Here is a 27,408-nt window from a genome sequence, read left to right on the forward strand (position 1 = left end):
CAGTACTCCATTTTTAATAGATTGTCACTAGGTCCTTCATTTCACTAATCTTTTATTTTTGCAAAGTCAAATATGCTGTTCATTCCATCCTTTGTATTTTCAATTCAAAGATTGTGTTTCTCATCTCTAGGAATTTCATTGTTTTTCTATACTTTCAGTTTCTTTCCTCCTCATAATCCTACTTTCTTTCACATATTTGAACATTTGTATCATATTTGCAATAATGCTTTAATATCATTTTCTGCAAATTCTGTCATCTCTGTCATTTCTTTTCTATTTCTAGTGACTGACTTTCTCATGGTTAAGGGTTACATTTTCCCTCTTCACATCTAGCGAATTTTGAGAAAATGTTGAATGTTATGAATTTTATATCATTGACTACTAGATTTTTTGTACTTTTCAAACAACATTTGATTAGTTTCTGGAAAGCAGTCAAATTTCCATTAGATAAGTTTATTCCTTGTGGGATTTGTTTTTAAGCTCTTTTAAGTTTAGAGTAAACTTTATTCTCAGAACAATTTTGCTCTACTTCTAAGGGATAGCCCTTCTAGTCTCATGTTTTCAATGAGAACTCTCCATTCAGTACTTCAATAATTTCTGACTCTGTCTCTGAGGATTGTCTGTCTTTCAAATTCTCAATAATTGCTTTTTTCTTGAAAGCTATTTTTTTCTGGCTTTAGGCCCATTCCCCCTATGTTTGGACAACTTGGTATTCAGATAAAGACTCAAGGTTTCCCTATTGTAGACTTCTGGAGATTTTTTTGTGTGTGAACCTTCTTTTTTAGGGTAAGCTGTCCATGAATTCTATTCAGTTCATCCTCTTAGACCATCAACCTTGGTCTACCCAACTCAGAATGATTGTCAGACCTTTTAAAATTTCCCTTACCTATGCTAAGAGAATTACCTCTGGCAGAAAGTACAGGTGATGGTAAATTTAACACCAGTTTTTTTCAGGTTGGAATTTACAGTCCTCTGTTGGCAGTTTTCCAATGTTCAAAAATAGTTTTCCCCTATAATCTTCAACTATTTAGATATTTATGGCTGGAAGTTAATTTGACTCTATTACTCCCTCATAGAAGAAACAGAATTCCACACATTCATTATTCATGTTTTTATTGTATTGCTTTGTAGTGATAGAGCAACTTATACAGAAAAAATTTGCTATTATAAATTATCAAGCCTTTAATATCTTTGTATGTAATGCTTCTCCTTGGGGGCAGGGTATGAGTGTAAGGTAGGAGATGAAGTCTGTTAGATAATTAGGCCTGTGGTTTCCCGAAGGAAAGAATCATGTCTAGATTATCTTTCTATTCACCAAATAATCATAATATTTTACACATAATTGGCTCCCTAAACACTATTGGCCAATGAACAAAGGAAGAAAGGAATGAATGGATAAAAATGGAAGAAAGCTATATAATCAGAGGTAGCATACTTTTGTCTAATAATATAAATATATTTTTAAGATCTTGTTACATATTGCCCTTTTGCTCTTTGAAAAAGTGGTACCCATTTATATTACCATCAGTCATAAAAGCATTTACTCATTTCCTTGAAGCCCTGCCAACAATTTAACTAAATCATTTTTATGACTCTAAGAATTGATGATGCATAGCAAACATCCAGGACCATTAATTTAGCACACTGGACTTTCAAACTTCTATGTCAATTTTCAATTTTCTTCCTAGAATTAGACTCACATAATGAAAAATTTTGCCTGAGAAGAATTCAAGTTATTTACACAATTATCCCTTCCTAATCATCTCAGTGTTCACAGTTTTCTTTAAAAGAAATCAGCTGCAAAAGATTACCATTTTGTTTATTAACCTAATTTCAGCATTTTAGTCTTTTAACATTAACTATTTATTGGTCATGTTATATAGTTTCATCTTTAACCAAAACCATTAAAATATCTTCAAAATTAATATCAAAATATTTTGAGAAGATTGAAAGATGTGAGAAAATTAATGTATTTTAATATCATATAAAAAAAGTCTTCCCAAAAATTAAGGTAGCAAAGATAAACTGAAAATCTTTCCTATAAAATATAATAGAAATGATAAATATAGCAAACATCATTTTGATACACACAACAATATTCACAAGAAAGAGGAAAATCTTCAAAGGATAAAAATATGAAGGAAACTGACCACAAAAAAAGTAAGTGTGAGTTGCTACTCAAGTTTGATACTCAATCCCCATACCCTTTATACTCTTGATAAACTAGAGGCTTGGAAATTAACTGAGCATAAATCCATACTGAAATAGCATGTAGGGAATTGGTCCTACAGAAGGATAAGGAGTTAGAACTCATATACGCATATGGGAAAGGGTGGACTAAAAATTACCCATTCCCATCACAGGTAGATGACAAGAAAAACTCAACTAAGTCTCTAGTTGAAAAAAATGGACAATCCCTTGAAAATTTATAATCATGAACCCGATCACACAAGTTTGAGATGTGAATTACCACCATCTGTTGCCTGGTAACTATATACCAATAAATCAACATAAATATTCATTCTAGACTAGTTATAAACCCGAGATACCTCAGATCAAGTCACAAGGATTACCATTCATAAAGTCCTGGGAAGATAAGCTCACAATCTAAAATTGTAAAACACACATGGACACAATCTACCATGAAAGACATTAGCAGAGAAAAAGATGACTAGACCCTACCCCCAAGAATAGGATTATTGGGTACATAGCATAAATTAGGTATGTTTGAATAATTAAGATATTATAAACTAAACAAACAAGAACATGAGAAAACTATACAAGTCACTATGAAAATTGCCAAACAATTTTTTTTTTTTTTGATCTCCCTGATATGAGGAAGTTGTGATGCAACATGGGGGCTTAAGTGGGTACGAGAAGAATAAATGAAACAAGATGGGATTGGGAGGGAGACAAACCATAAGTGACTCTTAATCTCACAAAACAAACTGAGGGTTGCTGGGGGGAGGGGGTTCGGGAGAAGGGGGTGGGATTATGGACATTGGGGAGGGTATGTGCTTTGGTGAGTGCTGTGAAGTGTGTAAACCTGGTGATTCACACACCTGTACCCCTGGGGATAAAAATATATGTTTATAATTATTAAAAAAAAATCTTTAAATAAATAAATAAATGAAAAAAAATTTTTATAAAGAAAAAAACCAAGTTTGTAGAAAAGAAATAGTCACTGGAATTTAACAATGACTAAATGGATTAAACAAAAGATTTATGAGTATAGAAAGAGATTTGGCAAGTTGGTAGATTCTGCTGAGAAAACTATCCCAGAAGCAACACAATTAAAAAAGAGATGCTGTGAAAGAGTAGTGAATAGACACAGAGAATGAGAATGTTTAATATATGCGTAGCTGGTATTCCATGAGAAGACACTACAGAGAATATAAGAGAGGCAAGGTTTTAAATGATGTATATAAGGAAGTTTTCCAAATTCAACGTACATAGGAATCCACCCTTTGTAAGTCAAACAAGTAATCAGTTAAGGTCAGAAACAAGAAGATGTTAAGCACTGAGGCACCAAAAACCAACTTACAAACAGCATCATTAGGAGCAAAAAGATGGTGGAATAATATATTCAGAATGTTCAGAGAAAAAAAACTGAGAAGCTAGATTCAATCTATTATTCAAATGTAAGGTCAAAATGAAGGGCTATTAAGATAAACAAAACCTGAGGGAATTTACTGTTAACAAAAGTTGTTGAATGAATTATTTAAGGAAAGTATTTCAGAAGAATAGTAATTGCAGAAGGCAATAAGATGTGAGAAGGAAAAAAAAAGTTTTTACATTTTGGTAAATCATTAAAAATTGAGTATATAAAACACTAAATGCAGTGATCAGTTTGTAGCTGTAAAAACAACACGATATGAACATTCTGGACAATATTCGCATGTAAGACAGGTGGGATCATTACAGTTAAATTATTCTTTGGGTAGAGAAAACAGAGCAATATTTAAAAATATTTTGAAATTTTTTTTAATATACAAAGTGTGAACTCACACAATTTGCTTTCTAGTTCTGAGCTTTGGTAAATGCATAGAGTCATGGAGTCACACAGAACAGTTCCATTTCTCAAAAAATTGCACTGTGCCCTTCTCTTGTGGAGGATCCCACTCCCTACTGATGACCACTGACAAAAACTGATCTGTTCACCATCTCTGTAGTTTTGCATTTCCAGACTGCCGTATAACTGGGATCACACAGATCCCACTCCGTTGAGTTGGCTTATTTCACTTAACATATGCAGTTGAAATTCATCACATTGTTGCATACTTCACTATGCTTGTTGGTTTTATCCCTGAGTAGTAGTCTTTGTCCATTAATTCCAATATCTCATTGTCTTGGGGTTGGCATCTGATGATTATTTTTTTTTTTTCAAGATTTTGTTTATTTGTCAGAGAGAGAGGGGGAGAGGGAGCACAGGCAGGAGGAGCAGCAGGAAGAGGGAGAAACAGGCTCCCCGCTGAGCAAGGAGCCTGATGTGGGACTCAATACCAGGATTCTAGGATCATGACCTGAGCGGAAGGCACTTAACCTTCTGAGCTACCCAGGCATCCCTGATGATTATCTTTTATGTATCTTTTCCTTTATGTGTCTTTTACATATTATCCTTTACGTATCTTTTCCTGGCACCCTTTATAAATTTGTGTTGGATCATGGGTATTTTGAACATTATGCTGTGAGACTCTGGGTCCTCTTAAAATCCTGTGGACTATGTTGACTGGAATTGGTCAACATCAGATTGAAAGCTCTATTGCAATCCGTGGGCTATGGTTCTACTGTGAGTTCAGTTTTCAAATCTAAGCGATGCTATACGGTCTGCCCTATGCACACACCACTCTTGGGCCAGTCTGGAGATTGGGTGCTATTTTATATCATCACAGCCCTTGCTGTGTTTCTTTTTATCTGTTTTGTACATAGATCAGGTGTGAACTTGGTTTGTATTAAACTAGACACATAATTAGGGAGTCTCATTTTCCAGCTCTGTCATTTCAGGGATTCCTCGATATTCTCAGGCGCCTAAGACCCCCTTTTCTGTTTTTCCCGCCAGAAAAAAATGGTCCTACTAAGCTTTTATTAAGATCATCATATTTGTTTTCTTTTTATCCTTTGACCTATAAATGGGATTAAATATATTTTCTATTTTTGATCTGTTTTTGCATTCATTCAATGAACTCCACTTGGTTATATTATTTTACACCATTACTGTTCTCTTAAATTCTATATATTAATATTTTGTGTAGGATTTTGGCATTAACATTTTCTCTCTCTCCTCTCTCACCCCCTCCCCATGTACATTGCTATGGACTGAATTGTATGCCCCACCCAACCCTCCCTAGCCCTCATTATGATGACATTTGGGATGAGGCTTTCGGGAAGTAACAGGATTTAGATTAAGGTCATGAGGGTGGGGTTATCATGATGAGATTGGTGGCCTTAAGGAAGGAACATCAAAAAGCTTACTCTCTCCATCATTGTTCTCCATTATATAAAAACACAGCAAGATGGCAGCTATCTGTAAATCAAGAAGAGGGCTCTTACCGGAGCCTGACTGTGCTGGGACCCTGATTTCTGATTTCCAGGCTCTAGTTAATCATCTAGTCCATGGTATCTAATTATGGCAGCCTGAGCTGACTAATACATACATCCTGTTGATTCTATTTCTCTGGAGAACCTTGAATAATGCAGAGGACTTCCTTCTTTCTCTGTATCTGAAACAATTTAAATAACACTGAAATTCTTTGCATACTGAAAGCTTGAAACATATTATTATCCATGGGACCATTTTTGGTTTGGAGTTTGTCTGATTAATTTCTGAGTTTCTCGTGTGGTTGTTCATCTGTTAGGTCTTGTCTCTTTTCTGGGGTCATTAATTATTGTTTTTTAACCTTTCTAGAAAATCATCTATTTCAAGTTTTCACATTTGTTTGCATAGGTCTCTAAACTATCATCGTATAATATTTTATGCTGCTTCTTCAATTGTGGTTATTCCTGTCATTACTTTTTCACTCAAACTAACTGTATCAGAGTGAGATTTTAAAACACTTTTACATTGTATCTTTGTTCCTATTAGTTCTTAATATCTTTTGTTTTCCCCTGGATGACAATTTTTAAACATTAGTGAATGATGTTATAGCCCATTCCTCCATATTGGTGTACTTTTTGCTGTTGTTAAATAATTTTTGTCTTTCAAGTTAAATTTTGTACCTCTGCTCCTAGTCTGCTATGTTTCTTTAGAAATATCCAATTTTAAAAAATTTATTTTTTAATATGCTTGTTTATTTCCTGGCACATTTCTACAATTTATTGTGTAAAGGTGAATGATTTATATTTTTTAGTGGACTATATATATTAATTTAATGAAATATGGTAATAGGAACTATAAAGGCTGACCTCAATTCTCTAAGCATTTAACATATTCAGAATAGCTAATATTACAGAAGTATTCAACATGTTTCTAAAATGAGAAGTATTTAACACTAAGCAACAATTTTAATATTATCAGAATAAAGATTTCAGTGTAGTAGAGATTGCTAAATTTCTTTCTCTCTTCTGCCCTCTCTTTTAAGACAAACCCCAATCAGCTAGAGGCTACCTTTCCCATCCTGCCTTGAAGAGTTAGGACCATGTGAGTCTCTAGTCAAGGGAATTGAGTGGAAGTATAACATCAACATCATTTCTCTCCAAGGGAATTAGAAATTATTATTATAATAGATATATAATATGTATCTATTATAATATATCAATTATTATCCTCTACTTTCTTTTCTGTTTTAGGTGGCTAGAACCAAGAGACACTGCTCAAGACAATATAAACACAGCATATCTTTGTTCAAATTTTTAAAAAGTGACTGCTCTGGGAAACTGAAGATGTCTTTGCTTTGTCATTGAACTGAATAAAAACACTCACCTTGCAGAAATGATTTACAAAATCATCTTTTTGGATGGACTCGTGATAAACAGCTGCTGTGTCTCTCATTTAATCCCTAAGCCAGTGTGATAGAAAAGCATGGTCTGACTTTTGCCACTGATCCATTTTCTACCATGGGGACAAGACCATACTCTAAGGAATGGTCAAACAACAAGAAAGAAGGAACCTGAGTCCTGGAAGGCTTTATGGAACAAAGTCTACCCCATAAAAACCAGAAAGAAATTGATTTATACCTTTTCTGAGTCATTGTATTTTTGAGGTTCCATCGGGTCCCATTACTACAATAGCTAAGTCTATACCTTAGTTATATTTTGGTCCCTGTTTTATAGGAGGCACTGATTTACTACTTGATATTAACTAAGCAAATTCATCTCTCAATTCAACTCCCAGATTCATTGAGTACAGATACTATCTTCAACATAAGACAAAATTAGTCTCTTAATTAGAACATCACCAAAAATGGATCTTGTTGATGCATACCTAAGCACAATGAACTTGTTATATATTTGAATCATTTTATTTTTATTTTTCCATTTTACTAGTGTCTATGTAAGGTGGACATCATGTAGCTTACAAGTATAATTACTTTTCTCATTTTCTCAGTAAGTTTCTGTATAGAATAATCTGCCTATAAAGAGAAGAAGTTTCTTTCTCTCTAGTGATTCATGGAGGAGGATTTCCAGTCAGTAAATGCCAAACAAAATTCCTAGGGACTACAAAAATTTCATTTTTAGAAAATGGTGACTTTACAGGTGAGCAATGTGTCAGTTAACACTATTGCATTATTCCAAATAATGAAAGTAATGGTCTCCCTTCATGCCAATTAAATTTGGGTAGACCCAATGCTTGTCAGACAAAGTGAGTCTTTTATTGCAGGATGTAATATTTATATATGCAGTACTACATTTTGACAAATGTTTGTTAAACACACAATATGTGCCAGGCACAATGCTACACATAAAATATAAAAATTATCCTTACCTTTGAGACACCCATCAGCTGCCTGTGGAAGAGATAAATGAATAAAGAGATAATCTCAATATAAAGTAGTGATTTTGACAAAAGCACCGTGCCAGTCAGTTATTAATTTATTATCTCTCAGCTCCCAATCCATCCTTCATTGCCTGCTTGTGACACCGGAACATTTGTCTCTTGCTATCTGTTAAGCTTTGTCAGTAGAGGGTGCTGGAGGGACACTGCAGGAGGTAGGGAGGTCCCTTCTTGGGTTGTGGATTCCTGGAAGCAAGTGTTCCAGTGTTCTTGCTCTCCAGTGTTAGGCTGGCATGCAGAGCATTTAAGGGGAGCTCATGGGTTTCAGCAACATTCCCATAAAAACCTTTGCAGTATGTTCCCAAAGTATCTCACTAGGCTTTCCAGCAGTAAGTACAGCGGTAACCCCCAGGAGTTAGCAGGTGAGTTCTGCGTTCATAGGAGCAGGTTCTCCATCATCCAGGGGCAGCTCGCCATCTCCAGGCAATGTCTCCCGGATGAGTTCTGCAAGCTCTCCAGCTAGCCCGAGATCAGGAAGTTCAGTGGCGCATCCTCACCCTATGGATTTACTTGGATTGTGTGGGTGCTCAGAGAGTTCAACCGTACCTCTTACAGGTGACTTTTCTGGTAAGTTCAGCTGGTATCTGTCTCACTTTGTTCAACAGCAGCGTCTGGACACAGCCTCCCAGCAAATGTCAGTATCCCAGTGCACAATGCTGAGATCCTTATACAAGGCTTAGCCCATTGGCACTGCTGCAGGAAGCTTCCAGCATGGGAATCCCAGCCCCTATGGTTCATGCCCGTCAGCCTCATCTCGCTGGTGTGGACTAACTGTGGCCTTTGGAAGAGCAGCAAACTCCTCTACCCTCCAGTGGGCAACAGCTATCCTAAAAAGGCTGGGTCCCTGTCTCAGGGAGGACCTCCTTCCTTGGGTACCCCCTCAGCCTAGGGGTTGTCAGGGTGGAAAATTTCCCTCTGACCTATGGTCCGCCTAGGTGGACTTAGAATCAAATTGACATGAGACAGATTAAAAGGAGAAAATCACATTTAATGGGTATACATATGGGAAATACACATAGACATGACATTCCAAAGACAAAGAGGCAACAGGAAGCTTGTATGGGCTAAGTGGGGGCGGGTGGTTTGAGGATACAAAGAAGAGAAATCTCATTAGCAGGAAGGTGAAAGTAGGTATTTGGAAAAACAAGTTGTCCTATTATGCAGATAAGTTTTTTAGGTAAAGGGAAGTCTTTGTTAATAGCTCCTGGTGCAAACTCTCTTTTTCTATGTAAATTCAGACAGTTATGGGGAGGCAAGAGAGCTTTTCCTGCATTTGCAGGGTTTTGATTACTTTTAACTCCAAATAATCATTGTTCCAGAGCAGCCTGCCCTAGTCTCCTACAGGATATTCTTTAAAGTGCTCTTTATTCCATTGTAATAGTTTTCCTTGAAAATCAATAATAATTCTTTATAGTAAGCTCTCTCTTTTCAAATTATTGAGGTTTCTGCCTCCTTACTGGACCCTGACTTATAAGTATTATTATTAATTATTATTATTATTACTATTATCTTAACCATAAGTAAATTGGTTGACCCTAATTAACAACAATACATAGGACACTATTAACATGGAGTGTAACAATATGCCAAAATACCTATATTTAAAGATTTTATTTATTTATTTGACAGAGAGAAATCACAAGTAGATGGAGAAACAGGCAGAGAGAGAGAGAGGGAAGCAGGCTCTCCGCCGAGCAGAGAGCCCGATGCGGGACCCGATCCCAGGACCCTGAGATCATGACCCGAGCCGAAGGCAGCGGCTTAAACCACTGAGCCACCCAGGCGCCCCCAAAATACCTATATTTACATGTTTTCCTCTTTGCTTAATTATAATACTTAATTACCTTAAGTAATCACAGATTTTTCTAATCTTTCCCCCCTTTAGTGAATCACTTTTAACTTATTTTTACCTGGAAAAGGTACCTGAAAGACCCACTCTCATATCACCTAAAAATGAAAGTTGAGGAATTAGTACAAAGTGTAACCTGGCAGAGGAATTTATTTTCCCAGTCAAGAACCCAAGCACATTATAAATATAACCTAAAAGTTCAGGAATCCACGGGCCTTGGGGATTGAGTTTGTGAAAAATGGGGCATTAGTCAGCAGGTACCCAACTTCCCTGCCTTGTGGCCCTTAAGTTTCAGAGTAGGACTTCTGTGTGAAGACTTGTGGACCTGCAGGGTTTAGTAGCCAGGGGACTGAGACTGTTCATTCTCTTTAAAAGTATTAGTCATGGAATAGTATTTAATATCTCCTGGAAGCAAATTCTCATAGACTTTAGGGGAGCATTCTCTCTATTATTTTTTTATTTCATTTGAGAGAGAGGAGAGAGAGCACCAGAGGAGGCAGAGGCAGAAGGAGGCTCCCTCTCTCAGCAGGGAGCCTGACACTGAACTCGATCCCAGGACCCCGAGACCATGATCTGACCCGAGGGCAGATGCTTACTGACTGAGCCACCCAGGCGCCCCCTTCCCTATTACTTTTGTAAGGAGTTATTATTACAGAAGTTTGAGGCCACATATTCTAGAATTCAGCTTGAGTAACAGAGTAACAAACTGCTGGGATCCTACTATGTGAAACATATAATGGGACAAAGGTGGACCCAATTCCTTCCCTTAAATTTATAATCTAGTGAAGAGACTCATCTACATGACAGATAGAATGTAGGACAAGATCGAATGAGCGATAAATGAAAAGCATGGCAGCCATGGGAAAGTGCCTTCTACCCTTCCAGACACAAAGAGCATAGGTGACTAAGGCCACAGCTCCTATGCCCTGACAGTCACATAGCTCTTTTGTTGAAGCCCCATATCCCACAGGCTTCTCCTAGGCAACCACCGATGGTGGCAATGATATTGAAGCAGCTCACTTCTGGGAGAAGCTGGATCCCTTCAAGGGAAGACTTTGGCTTGTGGATTCATCAACAGCCTCCCTGAACTTTCCACAGAACTACACTGCATCCAGCTTCCTCCCTTCCTTCTCTCTCCACTCAGGGTCAGACTTGATTGTAGTCTGATGGCTCCCCGTCTTGTCCAGCTCTCTTCCTATTTTGTTTTTTCAGATATTTTCCTTAATAAAGTTGTTGCACATTTAATCTCATCTTGGCTCGGCTTCTTGAGGGACCCACAGTTACACACAGAGGTACACGTGACATGTATGAAAATATAGAAGGTTGAAATATTAATTCTGAAAATCCACTTCAGATAAAGCATCTTTTAATCTGGACCTTGAAGGAAGAGTTGGTTACTGGTAGGAGAAAATGGAGGACGAAGACAGGCTGTGCTCTGGGACAGCAAATGACATGGTTAGAGCTAGTAGTTTAAATGTAAAATGCCTACCCGAAAATAATGGGAAACAAATGTACAAATGTGAATGGGACCAGGAGAACATTCTCCAAATGCTATGCTAAGAAATTTAGTTATTTCTTAATCATTTTAGGATTTTGAATAAGAAATTAAAAAAAAAAAAAGTTTATCTCAGGCAGGAGGCTTTTGACTATTTAAAGTGCCTTTCAACAGATTTTATTGGCTCACGTTCCAAGAGGTGAGGTAAGGAAGACATTTGTGTAGGTGGATCAGTTTAATGATATTCATCAAGGACCTAGGTTTTTCATCTCTGCCTTTTGCTTTGTAGAGCATTTGTTCTTTTTTTTTTTTTTTAAGATTTTAGTTATGTATTTGACAGAGATCACAAGTAGGCAGAGAGACAGACGGAGAGAGAGGGGGAAGCAGGCTCCCCGCCGAGCAGAGAGCCCGATGGGGGGCTCGATCCCAGGACCCCCGAGATCATGACCTGAGCCGAAGGCAGAGGCTCAACCCACTGAGCCACCCAGGCGCCCCCAGCATTGGTTCTTTACAAGTACAATCTTTTCAAGGTAAAAGAATGGTTCCCAGTAACATTAAGGGCTGCATGCTTAACCTGTTTGAAAATGAGACATTAGTGTTTTTCATAATTCTCACTTATGAGAAAAGAAAAACACTTCTGACATCTGTTGCAAACTTTCTTAGCATCTTTATGGCTTAAAATTGGGTTACATACCCATCTCTTAACCAATGAATGGTGAAGGTGTGGGAAATTAGACCAGTTAGACCAGTCAAGGTATTACTGGGCAAATGGACTATTTACGAATGAATAAATAATCATAATTGGGGATCTACTAGGAGAAACCTGGGAGGACTTACCAAGACACCTAACAAAATTCACTGTAATGATAAAGGAATTTTAGGAAGAGAATTTAGGGGAAGTATGGAAAAAGAATTGAAGAGTAAGGGACTAAAACAGAGGGGCTGGTTGGGTAGTTTTTGAGAACAAGATTCACTGCAAAATGATGAATAGCAAAAAGAAAAAAAATGTAGGGCATTAATGAGAAAGACGGTATAAGGAGTTTTTGCTATGAAATAAAATGTGTGTATCCATAGGACCCGTGGTAAGGATAGATATGCCTCCATCTCTATTACTATTTGGGGTAGAGAAGCAGGAATTAAAGACCAAACTACTCTACCCTAGTTATCTATATTTATCGGGTCTGCACAAATAGGCCTACATCTGCTTTTCCAGCTATGAAGTCTTTGGCTTGATTGAAAAAATTATTTTTCGTTCTGGAATCACTTTTAGGAAATATCCCTAAATTAACTCCACCAATTTTATAATTGATCAGTACAATTAGAAGGACTCCCTAGGGTGCCTCAACCAATCTGAAAACATGTAAAACCAGTAATTGTGCAAATGTAGACAACTGTATAGATGCCAATAGCCAGCATTATTTCAGTCCTTAAAGAATTCACCGCTGGGGGCTCCTGGGTGGCTCAGTGGGTTAAGCCTCTGCCTTCGGCTCAGGTCATGATCTTAGAGTCCTGGGATCGGCTCCTACATCAGGCTCTCTGCTTAGCGGGGAGCCTGCTTCCTCCTCTCTCTCTGCCTGCTTGTGATCTCTCTCTGTCAAATAAATAAATAAAATCTAAAAAAAAAAAAAAAATTCACCACTGGTGGTAGGTGAGGCATGATTTAGCTGAGGACAATCCAGGAAGCCTGGTTATAAAAGTTTGCACTGGAGAGACATAGGAGAGGGGAGCTAGGAAATGTTCTGGACTCAAGAAGCACTCAGGAGACACGGACTCTTAACTTAAGAAAAGGTGGTCAAAGGATAGAGGAAGGGGGAGTAACAGAGAGGGAATTTTCCTGCCTAAGGGATTGTATCAATGGGCCGAGGTAATACCTGGTAAGGATTTCAGAAACACCTGACTCTCAGCTCACCCATGTGTTCTGTCTGGATTTTCACAGGCCCAGCTTTGAGCCATGAGTGCCTCTTGGATTCACCCTCCACAGACTTGGCAGGAATGACTGGCTTAAAGTTTTTCAAAATGAAATAATTCTGTTATCTGCAAACCACGGAGAGTCAATGTCCCTGGTTTCAACAGTAGCAGAGAGAACATGCTCTGGGTTTGGCTCAGCTGCCTAAGAGTTATCTTAGAGGGCTGGAAAAAGAAGAAAAGGGACACACACAAAACAACAACAAGAAAATGAAAATCATTTTTAAAACTAATTTGCTTATGTGTTGGACACTTATAAAACAGACGTTACGTGTATTCCTATTTTCAAATACTTGCTCTGCCCGAAACACGAAGCTGAGAAGTTTAAGAGTTCATATCAAATTCAAGGACGTCAGCCTGCCTGTGCCATTTACAGATTAACCCACAACTCATCTTCTAGCAAGCATTTATGGAGTACTTGTCATTTACCAAACCCTGAAAAAGGATTTGTGTTTACAGTCGTGAATAAGCAACAAGCAACACTCCCTGGTATCTGAAGCTTGCCATCTGAAAGGTTTAAACTTCAAAATGTAAGTTATTATGATATAAATTAACATTTAAACCTCAAAAATTGCACACCTTATAAAATGTTTTTCTTAAGAAGGTCATTGTCTTTAGGCAGATTTCATTGTGTACATATCAACTGATTTATGACACATTGCTTACTCAGACTTTCAAATGCAGGCAATTTCATTCCAAACCTTTGAGTGATAGTGATTTTCTAGGTTTAAAATCCTTTCACTGCCTACACTACATACTTGACCCCAGAGACAGCTTAACTGTGCAGAAAGACTAAACAGTACTGATAGCTTCCAAACATCTTTATCAATCTAATCGATAATATTTGCTAATTGCAATGCAATATATCTCTTTTTTTTTGGGGGGGGGGTTGGGAGCAGGTCATCTCCACGTTGACGAAATCACCTCCACTCAATCTCACCCCTGCACACTTCTGCCTTCTCCCCTTCTCAAATCAGGAAGAGAAGTCACCGGTTGAAAGGCCCTCGCCGCGCCGGGGACCAGCCGAGCATGCTCAGTAGCCGGGCGGCTTCCTGAGCTCTCCGCCTGCTCCGGCTTGCCCTGGGCTCGGGGAAGCGCCGGGGCTGTGCCGCAGCTGGTCCTCGTTCCTGGAAAGCTGCTCTCTGCCCAGTAACATACGGCTTTAGGATCGTCAGCTGCGGCCGCGCAGCCCTGGGCTCTCCCGGGCTGCATTCCGCCTGCTCCGCGCGGGGCTCCTCTCAGCACCCCGGCGTGCACGCTGCAGCCCGGTGCTTCCAGCAGCTGCTGGATGATGGAGCACAAACGACGGGCTTGTGGTTAACCGTGAAGGGCGAGCGAGAGCCGCTTGTCTTCGGAGCCAGAGAGGGGAGGTGTGTCCCGGGAGAAAGGACCTGGCAAGATTCTGGCAGCCGCTCCAAAACAAACCTCGCGTCCTTTTTCACTTCTTGGCACTCTGGCATTGCCGGCTCTTGACTTGGGAAAGATGGTTACAGTAGTCACCAAGCTGGTGTACTGCTTTCACTTCAGGTAAGGGGGGTTCCTTTGCATGCTTTTCTCTTTTCAGTGCTTTTGCTAGCTCTGAAATCCGCAGCTGGGAAGGGTTTTGTAACTGTTAGCCTTGCTCTCACATTGCAGGTTTGCTTTTAACGAAGACTGAGAAAAAGGACTTTTTGTGTGATTTTAAAAATCCTTGGAGGATGAAGTTGAAATAAACGTCAGTGTTCTTTATTACCTCTTGTTATTTTTATCCCTGTCCCCCACTTGCTTGGTAAAATTTGGGTCTCTGTTTACAAAATGAGGTTAAAAGTACAAAAAAAAAAAAAAATCTGGCATATTCCAGGCAGATACATATAGGCAAGTGGATGTTGTAATTGGCAGCCTTTTTAAAATGAAAATGTAAGTGAAATTTCTAAATTTCACTTATAGCCGAGGGAGAGTCATATTAAAATTCAGCATCAACCTTGCTCAGCATTGAACTTCAGCGGACTGGAAAGGAAACGTTCATTCTACAGGTATCAGGTTATTTGTAAAAACAAAATGTTCAGGGTTTTACTCCTGAGAGATCAATAGGAGTCCACAAGTTTAAAGAAAAAAAAAAAAAATTAGCACCCCTCATGTCCTTGGGTGTTGAACAGGATAGCTTCTCCACAGAGGCATCAGCTAAAGAGTAAAAAACATGTAAATCAACTTCGTGGTTGCAAATTATATTTTTGGTGAAAGCTGGAGTCAACATCTTTAGATGGATCTTCATGTAAAAGAAAAAAGTTTTCAGAACATAAAGAGAGCATTCAAATAAATGTAAGCCCTGCACTACCAAAGAAACTGTCCAAAATGTCATGGAATGGTGGCTACAGTTTCCATTACTGTTAATTAAACTGGAGGTTTTGAGAGAAAGGGTCACTTTTCTCAATTAACCCCAACCTACTAAGCAAGAGGAGGTCCACAAGTATTCCATAACATAGTGATGGAAATCAAATGGGGCAGAGAAATGTTTTCTTTCTAATCAGCTGTTAAATTTACTTCCTCAATTTAGAGATAAATTTATTAATAACTCACTTAAAAACAGTATGCTGTTTCTCTATGACAGCAAAGGACCCAAACATAGAGGAAGGAAAAAGATATGGAAATATTTGGAAAAAAGTTAGAATTTCTGGACAGATTATTGCTTTTAAGGCCTTCTTTAGTAGGGGGTGATGTTTAGTCAGTAATTTTTAATTAAGTTTTTACGTTCAAGTATGATTAAAATACAGTGTTAGGTTTCAGGTGTACAGTATAGTGATTCAACACTTCTACAAAGGGCTCAGTGCTCATCACGATGAGTGCCTTAATTTCCTGCACCTATTTCATCCTCCCCTAAAGCCACCTTCCGTTTTAACAACAGGTGTGTGTGATGCATTCCCTTGTGGGCCCATTTAACTCTGAACAAGTGAACAACCTCTAGTACGACAGTGTGTGGGAGCTAGGCCGCCCAGACCTACACCTTCCTATTTCGAGTTTATTGTGTAGGGACTGGAACCAACTGCCTTGAGTTAACAGGCTTTGTTCTACAGAAGGCACAGAGTTCTATAAAGTCCCATTATGAGCCTGGGAACTGGGAGAAATCCATCTCTTCCTCCCTTTTCTGGTGTAAACTTCCCAGCTCTATACAGTCCTGACACCCTGAAGTTCTGAACTCACAGCTGACCTGCGGCAAGACAAAAGGTATCCAGGGACTCTGAGGGTAATAGTCTGGCCTCTCATGTTTGTAGATTCACACTAGCTGAGCACCAGTCCGGGTGTCCCTCCGTGGAGTTGACGTAAGAAGCGCCCTTTTCCGAAGCTCCAAAAGACCCAGGATTTTATTGAGAGAAACTGTCATCGGAGGCCCGCCTCTTCTCGTTCTTGGTGTTTCTGAGAGGTGTTTTTGTCCCCTGCCTAATTAGCAGTGATCATTCTGGTTCTAGTTAGAAAGTTCTAATACTCAGGACTACTGTCAGTCATCACCTGGAACAGTGTCTTAATGATCAGTTGGAAGAAGAAAACAGGAAACAAAGTTATTCTACATTTGGATTTTAGGTAGGCCATTCGGTTTCTTCTCCCCTGTGGATCCCAGTGCCAGTCATTATGTTCCCCTTTAGAAGAGTTGAGAGTGGTGGTGGGGCCATCCTGCCCTTTTATTATCTGTTACTAACCTGTCCCTGTCTCACGGCTCTTCCATATCAGATAGGAAACAGGTGGGCTGTCACAAACTCCCTCAGTCTGTGAAGGAAGCACTTGAAATGGAATGAATTTCATTTTTCCTCTTAACAATCGAATAGTGCTAGTACTTCAGTCCTAGTAGGTGTGTGTTCCAGTCTTTTCCTTCATTAAATAAGAACTTCTATCTGCTTCTCCATTTCTGCCCCTGTTTTGGAGACAGGCTCAAGTAGTGTTTAGGATTCGAACCCACTTCAGCTGCAACATGTTGATTCTCAAAACCTAGATCAGGATAAATCTCATGTTTTCAATAGAGGAGCCACATGATCAGAAATGTTTTCATTTTAATAATTTTATGGAACTTTCTCAGCTATCCCTCCTGTCAGATTTTCTGTGGCAGTTTAAAAAGAGCTCATCAACTATCTTTGAGGGCCATGAAAGGGGTCAGTCACTGATTGCTTTTGATTTGATAAATGTGTTTTCCATTATTTAGGACAACTTTTAGCTTGGGTTTCAGCAACTTAAGGAGAAGATAACTGTACCCATGTACCCATACAGAACTAGTATTTCTCAATATTAACTGGAATCCAGACAAGAAGCGAGACATCAAACTAGTTCTAGACTTCATATATTTATGTACCAAATCCCAGGAATTCTGGGCCTTTTTCAAGGGCATAGTTAGCTTTTAGGCCTGCCAGCAACTTTCAGGTTGTCACTGGCAGGAACTTAATTTGGGAATACAAAGACATCCTAAGGTGTGAGGATAGGTCTGGTTTTGTTTCTCTGTGACATTGTTTTCTGCTGAGTAGCTTAGCATTGGGAAGATAAGAGTACAAATCCAGTTTTTATCTGAATATCTGCATTTTGGGGAATATACAGGTATCTACATTCCACTCCCTCCTTTATCTTGAAGTTTCTTGAGCTATTGTGTTTGAATGTCTTGGTTAGATCACATGTTAAAAAAAAAAGATTGCAGAGTTAACCTGGCGAATCTCTTAGTTCAGTTCCAAGTAGCCCCTGGGAAAAGCATAGGAAAGAAGAATGATAACCCTCATTTTCTGCTTCTACTTCCATATATCACAACAGTCTAGCAACAGTGATGTCATGGTGTGCTGAGAAAGAAAATGTGCCATCTTAATCACTTCCTCAAATACAGCATAAAATAAGCTTGAAGGCAACGTGCAGATAAAATCTTGCCAGCTGATAACCCCTACCCCCTTACCAAAGTTCATTGTGCATCTATAGGACGAGCTCTGTGGAAATATTCAGGACAGATGTTTGAACAAGATGAATAAGGTTCCAGTTCTCAAGGGGTTTATAAAGGGAGAGGATGGTGGTTCAAATGGGGAGGGAGACCATAAATAAAATAATACCAGGTCCTTGTAAGTGCTGTGAAGAGCAGAACAAGAAATAGTATGGAATGTGTCTCCCGGGAGGGCACTCAGGGAAGCCCTCTCTGAAGAGACAGCCTTTGATTTGGGACGAGTATGGAGGTGAAGTCTGCGGACCTGTTCCTGGTTGCTTGGTTTGTTCTAGAGACAGATGTAAAACAGTATGGCTGGGAGGAGAAAGGCATTGGGGAGAGAGAGGGTTAGGGAAAGGTGTGGTGGTAGACAGGGGTAGGAGTGGATAGGAATTAGGGACAGGTGTGGGGGGAGGAGTAAATTAGGAGATAAAATCAGAGGGAGGGATAGGCCAGGGCCAGGTGCATGGGTCTTGCAGAGACTGAATTCTCTGTGCAGCGAACCTACTGGAGGACTCTACATTTTAAAGGAACACTATGGCTGCTAAATGGAGAAGGCACCGTAGGGCCAGAGAGAAAGCTGGAATTTATGTCACAGACAGGAGGTGTCACAAGTAGCTTGAACTAAGGAGGCAAGGAGGAAGAAGCCGGCATGAATGACTTTCTTTCCTCTGCAAATTACATTTTATTTCTGATGACAGAAGTGATGTATTTTTGCCATAGAAAACCTAAAAAATACACAGAAATGTTCCCAAAAGTATGAAATCATAATCCTACCACCGAAGCTTAATCCCTATAATATATTTGGTAGGTGTCCTATAGAAAACTTGGGAAATACGGGGACCTGCTCCCAAAAGAAATGAAATATTCCACAATCTTGCCACTCAATTTGACATGGAATATTTTTGTTATCTATTGCCTGAATCCTTTTTGAAGCCAGTATATTATTTTTAGGAAACTAGTTTATTCTGGGTATTCTGATAAAACAGCTGTAGGTTTAAGTAAACTAGAAAATGTCTAGTCTAATCTGAATGAAACAGTTTCTGTGCCATAGAGTCAGTCCCTTCTTTTTTCATTAAATATTTCACTGTACCCCAGATGCTGGGGCTCTATGATCTGCAGTGAATGCTGTCTTAATAAACCATTCCCTCCCAGGGTGCCAGGGTGGCTCGGTTGTTAAAGTGTCCCACTCTTGGTTTCATCTCAAATGGTGATCTCAGGGTCATGAGATCAAGCCCAGTGTTGGGCTCCAAGCTCAGGGGAGAGTCTGTAGGAGAATCAGTCTCTCTCTCCCCACCCCCCTCACTCCCTACCTCCCCTTCTCTTCTCTCTTTTTGGCCCTCCCCCTTGTTCAATAAATAATCTTAAAAATAAACCATCCCCTCCCTTGTCTCAAATCAATTCCTTGACATCCCTTGGGATTAGGAAAGCCGAATTTGACCCTTTGAATTTAGATGTAAATTGTGCTGTTTACTGTCCCTGCTTTTGAGAAGATGGTACTAGAACTTTCTAGCTGTTTCTGGACTATTTTCACTAACATTAGTCCAGTGATTTTGGGAGGGAGGCCTGGCCTGCAGTGGCCTGGGCCAAGAGTAATCTTGCAGCTGAGAAGACCAGACATTTATTTTTCTAGGTATGTGTTGATAGGCCTTCACTTCCCAGGGGTACTTATTGGTAGGGGGGCAATCTGGCCGTCGTCTTCTGTGGCTCCCTAAAAATGTGACCATTTCACCCCTACTCTGGTTTTGACATGCATTACCTTTTACAGGTGCATCACATATTGGTTACTGTTAAAAATATTAGTAGTTTGCATTGTGTTTTCAAGTTTTCAGAGTGGTTTCATATAAGTTACACTGTTAAACAAACATTTGCGACTACACTTTATCTTTCCCCAAATGTCTGAAGTTCAACAAATCCACAAAAGAATAGGGTCTTATTCCAAGCTTGCTTGCTTCTCCTGCTCTGTCTCCTGACTCAGGTAAGGATCTTACCTGTTCTAAAGTCTCCCAAGTGAGACAGGGGAGAAATCTTCCTTCGCTCTTTCTTCCCCATCTAATAGGAAAGAATAGCTTTGCAAAATCAGAAAAGCCTCTCAATTTTTTTTTTTTTTCCTGCTACCCATCCCACTGGTCACTGTTTTGTGGTCAACTTCTTTCACTGGGTCCATTAAGCATGCTCCAGCAATCACCCCCGATTCGGGCCTCTGTGCTACAGTGAGAGTGATTTATTGGGGCTTTCTACTTTCAAGTATTTGATCATAACAATTTCCAGATTATATGGTACCATGCCGTATGTTTGGATAATCTCGGAATTTCTCAGACATAAGGTACATCTCAATTTTCCTTCATCATCTTTTTTTTTTTTTAATTTTTTTTTTAATCTCCTTTTCCTCACTGGTTTACCCTGTGGTCCAACTATATTGATTTTCTCTTCATTTCCTCAGTGTTTAGTCTTCAGCTTTTTGCCTCTGCACTTGCCATTCCCTCTACCTGGAATATGTTTCTCCTTGTTCTTCAAGTGGCATAATCCTGTTCCTTCCCAGAGGCCCAGACCTGCTACTGTCTGTTTCATAGCTCCTTCAGGGATTGTCAGTCACCCCTTATATATTCCCAGAGCAATCTGATCCATTTTAAAGCATTTTTTAGTGGCCACTCAATAAACGGCAATTTATTCATTTCCTGTTATAATACAGTATTTATTGTGTGCCTTCCATGTGCCTGATACATTAGTTCTTGGAGTCACAAGGATGAATAAAGTATGGACTTGCCCTCTATGAATGTACAGCCTAATGGCAAGATACCTACAAAGAGAGAGGCCATGATGGGAGAAAAGGGGGATGCCGGTTGGGGTCATTATTACTGTTATTACACAGTTTGGGGGGTCTTTGGACCAGGCTTCTTTCTTCAGCCTTGTGCGCTCATTATGCAATTAGTACACTGAGCCCTGAAACCATGAGCTGAGGTCCATGGATTAATGGGTCAGGTTGTGACTTAATGGAATCAAACCGTCATGATTAGAACGACACTATCATATCAGATGTCTCACTGGCGTTATTTTTACATCCTACTATCCCTCTACTGATATTCCGATCAGATCTCTTTTTCACTCTATGGTAGAGAATATTGTTTTTTAATGGACTTCTTAAAAAATCTCTGGCACTTCTAAATACAAAACAAAGTCCAGACGTTTCCCAGGTACTCTCTGCTCCCACACAGGCATAGCCTCTCCCATTATCTACATCCCTCACCAGAGGAAGACATCTGTTACAATTGTTGAACCTCCATTGGCACATCATCATCACCCAGAGTCCATAGTTGACTTTAGGGTTCACTCTGGGTTTCCTACATTCTGTAGGTTTGGACAAATCTAGGATGCATGTATCTCCCAGTATACTATCTTACACAGTAGTTTCACTGCCCTTAAAGTGCACTGTGCTCTGTTGATTCATCTGCCCTCTGCCCTAATCCCTGGCAACACTGATCATTTTACTGTCTCCATCGTTTGCCTTTTTCACAATGCCCTATAGTTAGAATCCTACAGTATGTAGTCTTTCCAAAGTGGCTTCATTCAGGTAGTAATATGTATTTGTTTTCCTGTTGCCTTTTCATGACATAATAGCTCATTCTTTGGAACACTGAATAATATTTCATTGTGTGGCTATCTCACATGGCATTGTTTTCCAATTTCTATTTTTTCTTCTGTTGGACTTGGGTTTATGGGGGTAGGGCTTTGATGTTTGGTGCCAGGCACCTAGAATGCACCTAATTAGTATTTCTGTGAGAATAAGTTATAAATAAACAAATGAGACACACCAGTTTTTCTTTCTAGCCTGCTCTCCTTCACCTGGAATAGCTTCCAGATTGGCTAAGTGTGTGCTCATGAGAGAATATGCATTCTTGGGTGAGGGATGGTATGTTTCATTCCTCTCCACAGTCCACTTCCCCCAACTACTCTGCCATTATTTCTTAAACTCAGGGGTCAGCAAACTATAGCCTTTGGGCCAAATCTGACGTGACAGCTGTTTTTGTAAGTAAAGTTTTATTGGAACACAGCCACACCCGTTATTTATGCATGGTGAACGGCAGAGCTGAGTGGCTATGATAGAGACCATGTGGCCTGCTGGGCTGAAAACCTTTACTCTTTGGGTCTTTACAGCGAAAGTTTGCTGACCTCTGTCCTAACCCAGGGAAGGAGCTGGAGGCTGAGCTCAAGGTGGTCAGCGTGATTACTTATAGAAACATGTCCAAAGTAGCAGCTGTTAGGTTCTTTTAGGGAGAAATACATTTCTGAGATTTATTTTGATTTGTGTGTTGAATAAAGAAACTATAAAAAGAAAACCTGCTGAAAGGTCTGGTTGCTTTGTTTTAGGCATTACAAGACAAATGATGTGGCCTCATTTTTTAATTAAACAGCAATTTTCAAACTTGAACATGAATCAGAATCACCTGGAGGGCTTGCTGAGCTGCAGTGTGCGCCCCTCCCCCAGTAAGGTTCTAATTCAGTAGGTCTGGGTGGTGATCCTGAAGGGACCTTACCGACAAGCTCCCAGATGTTGCTGATGCTGCTGGTCTGGAGGCCAGACTTTGAGAACCATTGGTTTAGAACAAGAGTCCTGAGACTTAGCTCTCTGTTTCAGAATCATGTAGTGAATTTAAAAACATTTTATTTAAAAAAAAAAAAGCTTGAGTCTCACCCTAGATTTACCAAGTCAGAATCCCCAGCATTGGGCGCCTGGGTGGCTCAGTGGGTTAAGCCGCTGCCTTCGGCTCAGGTCATGATCTCAGGGTCCTGGGATCGAGTCCCGCATCGGGCTCTCTGCTCGGCAGGGAGCCTGTTTCCCTCTCTCTCTCTCTCTCTCTCTGCCTGCCTCTCCATCTACTTGTGATTTCTCTCTGTCAAATAAATAAATAAATCTTAAAAAAAAAAAAAAAAAGAATCCCCAGCATTGGTCTGTGGTCTGTATTTTAAAAAGAATGATTTTGAAGAAAACTTATTTAGTCAACATGCTTTTGAAACTATTCTATGGGCTTTGCGGATTAAGGTGTATCTAAGAGGTTTTGACTAAAAAGCTTGAAATAACAGTGAGATACAGATTTCGTTATATTCTCAGTTTTAAAAACTCTAAACTGGAATCTGGTTTTGTGTATGTACGTTACATTTATCAGTAGACTTAAAAAAAAAAAGTCCAAAAAGTACACTGTGTTCAATTCAGTAGATAATTTTTTCTTTTCCTTAGCAAACTTGATGTGTGAGTTTGTAAATTTTCTTTCCCTGAGTAAAATTAATTTTAAGTCAGTATTTGATGATTCCCTTTACCTCTTTTCTTGAAAGTGAGGTTTCATTTTGAATAGGGGCATGAACAACTCCTATTCCGTGACCTAAGGGTTCACGATAGCAAGTTGAAGTATACAAGTATCTGCTGGAAATGGCATGGAAAGTCTCCTTTCCTGACTCTTCCTCCTCTGTGTTCAGGGGGAACACATTCTTTAACATCTGGGTAGGTGTCTTTAAAACAACACAGAGCCCCATTCCTCCATATGTGCTTTTGCTCAGAGAACTTCTTCCCCCTTAGCCACAATTTCAGTATGCTATAAAGCTGTGTTCATTTTAATTCTGTTGATTGCTATTTGTAATGTTCTGAAGCTGAGTATTATGTCAGAATGCAAATAAAGCAAAGCAACCATGAAATAGTAAATGTAGAAGAACCGAGTCTTTGGCACTTTGACAGCTAATGTAGTAACCTCAACCGTCATGAGCCGTACAAAGAGCTTTGAAGTACTGTGTTTATGAAGGGACAGGCATTTTTGGTCATGCTTTTGGTCTGCACTTTTTTCTGCCCTCTCTCTGACCTTTAAAAGGATAGGAATAAAAATACCTAGATTTGGGTTTATAGATCCCCAAATCCTTACAACAAAACAGTCGTCAATGTCTTAAACTACATAATTCTATATTATGAAATCATGATGGTTACTCACGTGAAATGTCAGAATATGAGTTTGACAAATGACTTAACAAGGCTAATGTTCTAAAGTATGGAAGAGCTCATTTACTTAGTGCATTTGAATTAAATCAAGTTTCAAACTGGCTGTCTTGAATGAAAATTTTCACTTCTTTTTTTTTTTTTTTGGCATTTCCTTAGAAGATTAGAAAGGATATTGGGAAGATATTGCAAGCAAAGTAGAAATGAAGACTTGTAATTTTTTTCCTTTTCATAAACTCATGAATATCACTTACTTATGCCTCTGTCAGCTCTACAAAGAGGGGCCTTTAGGGCCCTAAAGGGCACGTGGGTGGCTCAGTCATTAAGCGTCTGCTTTCGGCTCAGGTCATGGTCCCAGGGTCCTGGGATTGAGTCCCACATTGGGCTCCCTGTTTGCGGGAAGTCTGCTTCTCCATCTCCCACTCCCCCTGCTTGTGTTCCCCCTCTTGCTGTGTCTCTCTGTCAAATAAATAAATAAAATCTTAAAAAAAAAAAAAAGAGGGGCCTTTATTCCTAAGTACTAATTTTTGTAGCTTCTAGAAAATAGCAGCACCCAGGAAAACCTGAAAGTAATAGAGAATAAAAATTCATTATTCTGTGGTTATTTTAAGCTCCTTCTTTGGAAGTGTTAGGGCTACTCATTCAACTACAAGAATTTATTGAAATGGAGACTCTTTCATGATGATGAGTGTTTTTCAGTAATCTCATCACTTTTTGTCTGTTTGAATGTCATTTCTCAGGTGGGAATGTTCCAGATTCCTGCCCTACACACAGACAAGGCCAGTGACCTAGGCAGAGCTCAGAGCTCTCATTTTAAGAGCAAAATGAGTAGTTTTTTTCTGCACTGCTGTTAGGAAGGCCCTTTACGTCCAGGGGTTCCCAATATGAATATGCTTTGTGCACATTTAGATGCTTGGTTTAATGCTCTGCTGTCACTGTCTTGAAATGCTTACTACTTTCTGAACAAGGGACCCTGCATTTTGTCCTGGACCCCACAGTAGTGAAGTTAGCCCTGCCCCCAGGAACTGTATCTTTTTCATCTTTATTTCCCTGTGTATTTTTAGCCTGGTGCCTGATGTGCAAATGAGTGAGTGAAAGAAGGAGCGCTCCCCTTGTTCTGAGAGCAAAATGACTTAGATAGTGTTGCTTTTCGAATTGCTCATAGGAGTGCAGGCTAGGTCAGTCAGCGGATTCCCAAAATGAGTGTTTTTCAGAAACCATGAGGCAGTTGCTTGAATGGTTGGGTAGAAGTAGGGGGTAGTGAATAAATTTTGAAAGAGTACAGATTCTCTGGCTTGACCTCAATTTTCCTGAATCAAAATTTTCTATATGAAGCTAGACCAGGGATCTGTGATTCAAAAAGCTTCTTAGGTACTCTTGTGCCTGTGCATGGAGTATGGTCTTCTCCCATAGAGCTCTGGAAGGTCTGTAGGTTTGTTCTGCTGGGGGCATAGGTTTCGGGCTTGTCTGGGTTGTCAATAAAAAAGGGCCTGATTCAAATGACAGCAAGTGCAGTTTTGAAGACAACAGGACATGGCTGGGCTTAAAATTAGTATAACAGACCCAGGTCCCCAATGATACTTCTATGATACCAACAAGGTTACCATTTGTCTGATTGCTTATGCCTCCATTGGAAGGGATCTGATGTGTTGTGCAGTTTATGCTTACCAACTCCCAAAGCATGAGGTGAAGGTTGGCCTTACAACCATGTTAGAGCACCTAGTGTAGTCACTGCCCTCTCCCCAGGTTTGGCCACATGACGCCTACTTCCAAGTGGAACTAACTAAAGGGGAAAGGAATATGGAAGGCCTGATGGTAAGCCTGGTGCCTTCATGTGCAGTTTGCATGGGGCCTTGCCAGAACTACTACAGATTTGTGGAGGTTTGGGATGGAGCAGAGAGGTCTACAGGTAGCTGTGGGTTGGATGTCAGCTTGTCTGTTGGATGTTGGCTTGTCATTTAGAAAGCAACGATCCCATGTAGGAGGACATCTTACCCAAGTCATGGGTCAGAATGGTGGCTACAATATACATCACTTCATGAAAGATGGTGCTTCTAAGAGGCAAGTCTCTTCATATGTATAGAATCTTGTAACTCTGGACATGCTGGAGAGTGCAAAGTTAACATTATTCAGTGAAAGCACCTAGTCTATGAAAAACACCTCAGAAGTTTCACAAAGAGAGGTGGAACTGTTCTCAAGTGTCTCTCACCCAGAAGGAAAGTTGTGTTGTTCAAGTGCAGACATCCTTAGAGCTCGGGCTCAGGAGGAGTTCTCATAGTTCAACTCCAAATAATCCCTGGCTGTCCTTGGCTGGGAAGAGTGTTGAGACGAAGGCATTGTTGTTAACCAAGGCAAGAGGAAATTTCCATGGTGGAGCCATGGAAAGGACAACAACTAATAGCAAGGGTTAAAAAAGAATGTGTAGAAACAGAAGGTCATTGTTTAACCACTTGCTTGCTTTCATTCATTACTCAGTAACTGTGTTTTGAGCATCTTTAATGTGTCAGGTCCTCCTGGAGACAATAAGACACGGGAGTGAGAAGACCGGATATTTCCTGATGTCCGGGAATCTGAATTTTGGTGGGAAAGAGACAGCCTGTATAAACATGTCAGAGTTGTGAGTGCTGCGAAGAGGATGCAGAGAGTATTATGTATCAACTGTAGAGCTCACAGTTGATGGTCAGGGATGGGGAGAGTCCTCCCTTTCCTTCCGTCTACACCAAATATAATTGCTGCAATAACCTGTTAATTTGTCATAGGCTCAGTTCCTTTTTCTTATGAACCACTACTGATTTTACATGCTTGGCCAGGCCACTGAATAGGCTTGGCTGTATGGGATGATTTATGGGGGCTTAGTCTGAGATTAGTGCTCTCATGTCAGTACAATAAGAGCAAGTAGCCCCTTTCCAACTATTGAACATATACTAACTGAGTGTTAAAGAATGTCAGGTTTCAGGGCACCTGGCTGGCCCAGTAGGTAGAGCATGGGACTCTTGAGCTTGGGGCTGTGAGTTCAAGCTGCGCACGTTGGGTGTGGAGCTTACTTAAAAAAATTTTTTTTAAATAAATGAAAAGAAGAATTTAAGTTTCACTAATTAAGTATTTTTTCTTTCTATTATTAATATTTGGCTGACTTGAAAATAAAAACAAAATGCCAGCAGGTAATGTTTTCTTCTGCTAATATTCAGGTTGGCTTGTGGCAGATTTCCCC

The 27,408-nt window shown here is 39.7% G+C and overlaps 1 protein-coding gene across 1 annotated transcript in view; it reads left to right on the top strand.

Moving 5' to 3' along the window:
- Positions 1–14,383: 14,383 nt before the first annotated feature.
- The window catches only part of ARHGAP18 (Rho GTPase activating protein 18), a 295,486-nt gene continuing 282,461 nt past the window's right edge, over positions 14,384–27,408 (top strand). The window contains exon 1 of the mRNA XM_059177588.1: positions 14,384–14,826. Within this exon, the coding sequence (XP_059033571.1) occupies positions 14,783–14,826 (44 nt within the window). The 5' untranslated portion in view covers positions 14,384–14,782. The remainder of the gene's footprint in view (positions 14,827–27,408) is intronic.

The sequence above is a fragment of the Mustela lutreola genome, chromosome 6, assembly GCF_030435805.1.
Source record: "Mustela lutreola isolate mMusLut2 chromosome 6, mMusLut2.pri, whole genome shotgun sequence".
Lineage (NCBI taxonomy): Eukaryota > Metazoa > Chordata > Mammalia > Carnivora > Mustelidae > Mustela > Mustela lutreola.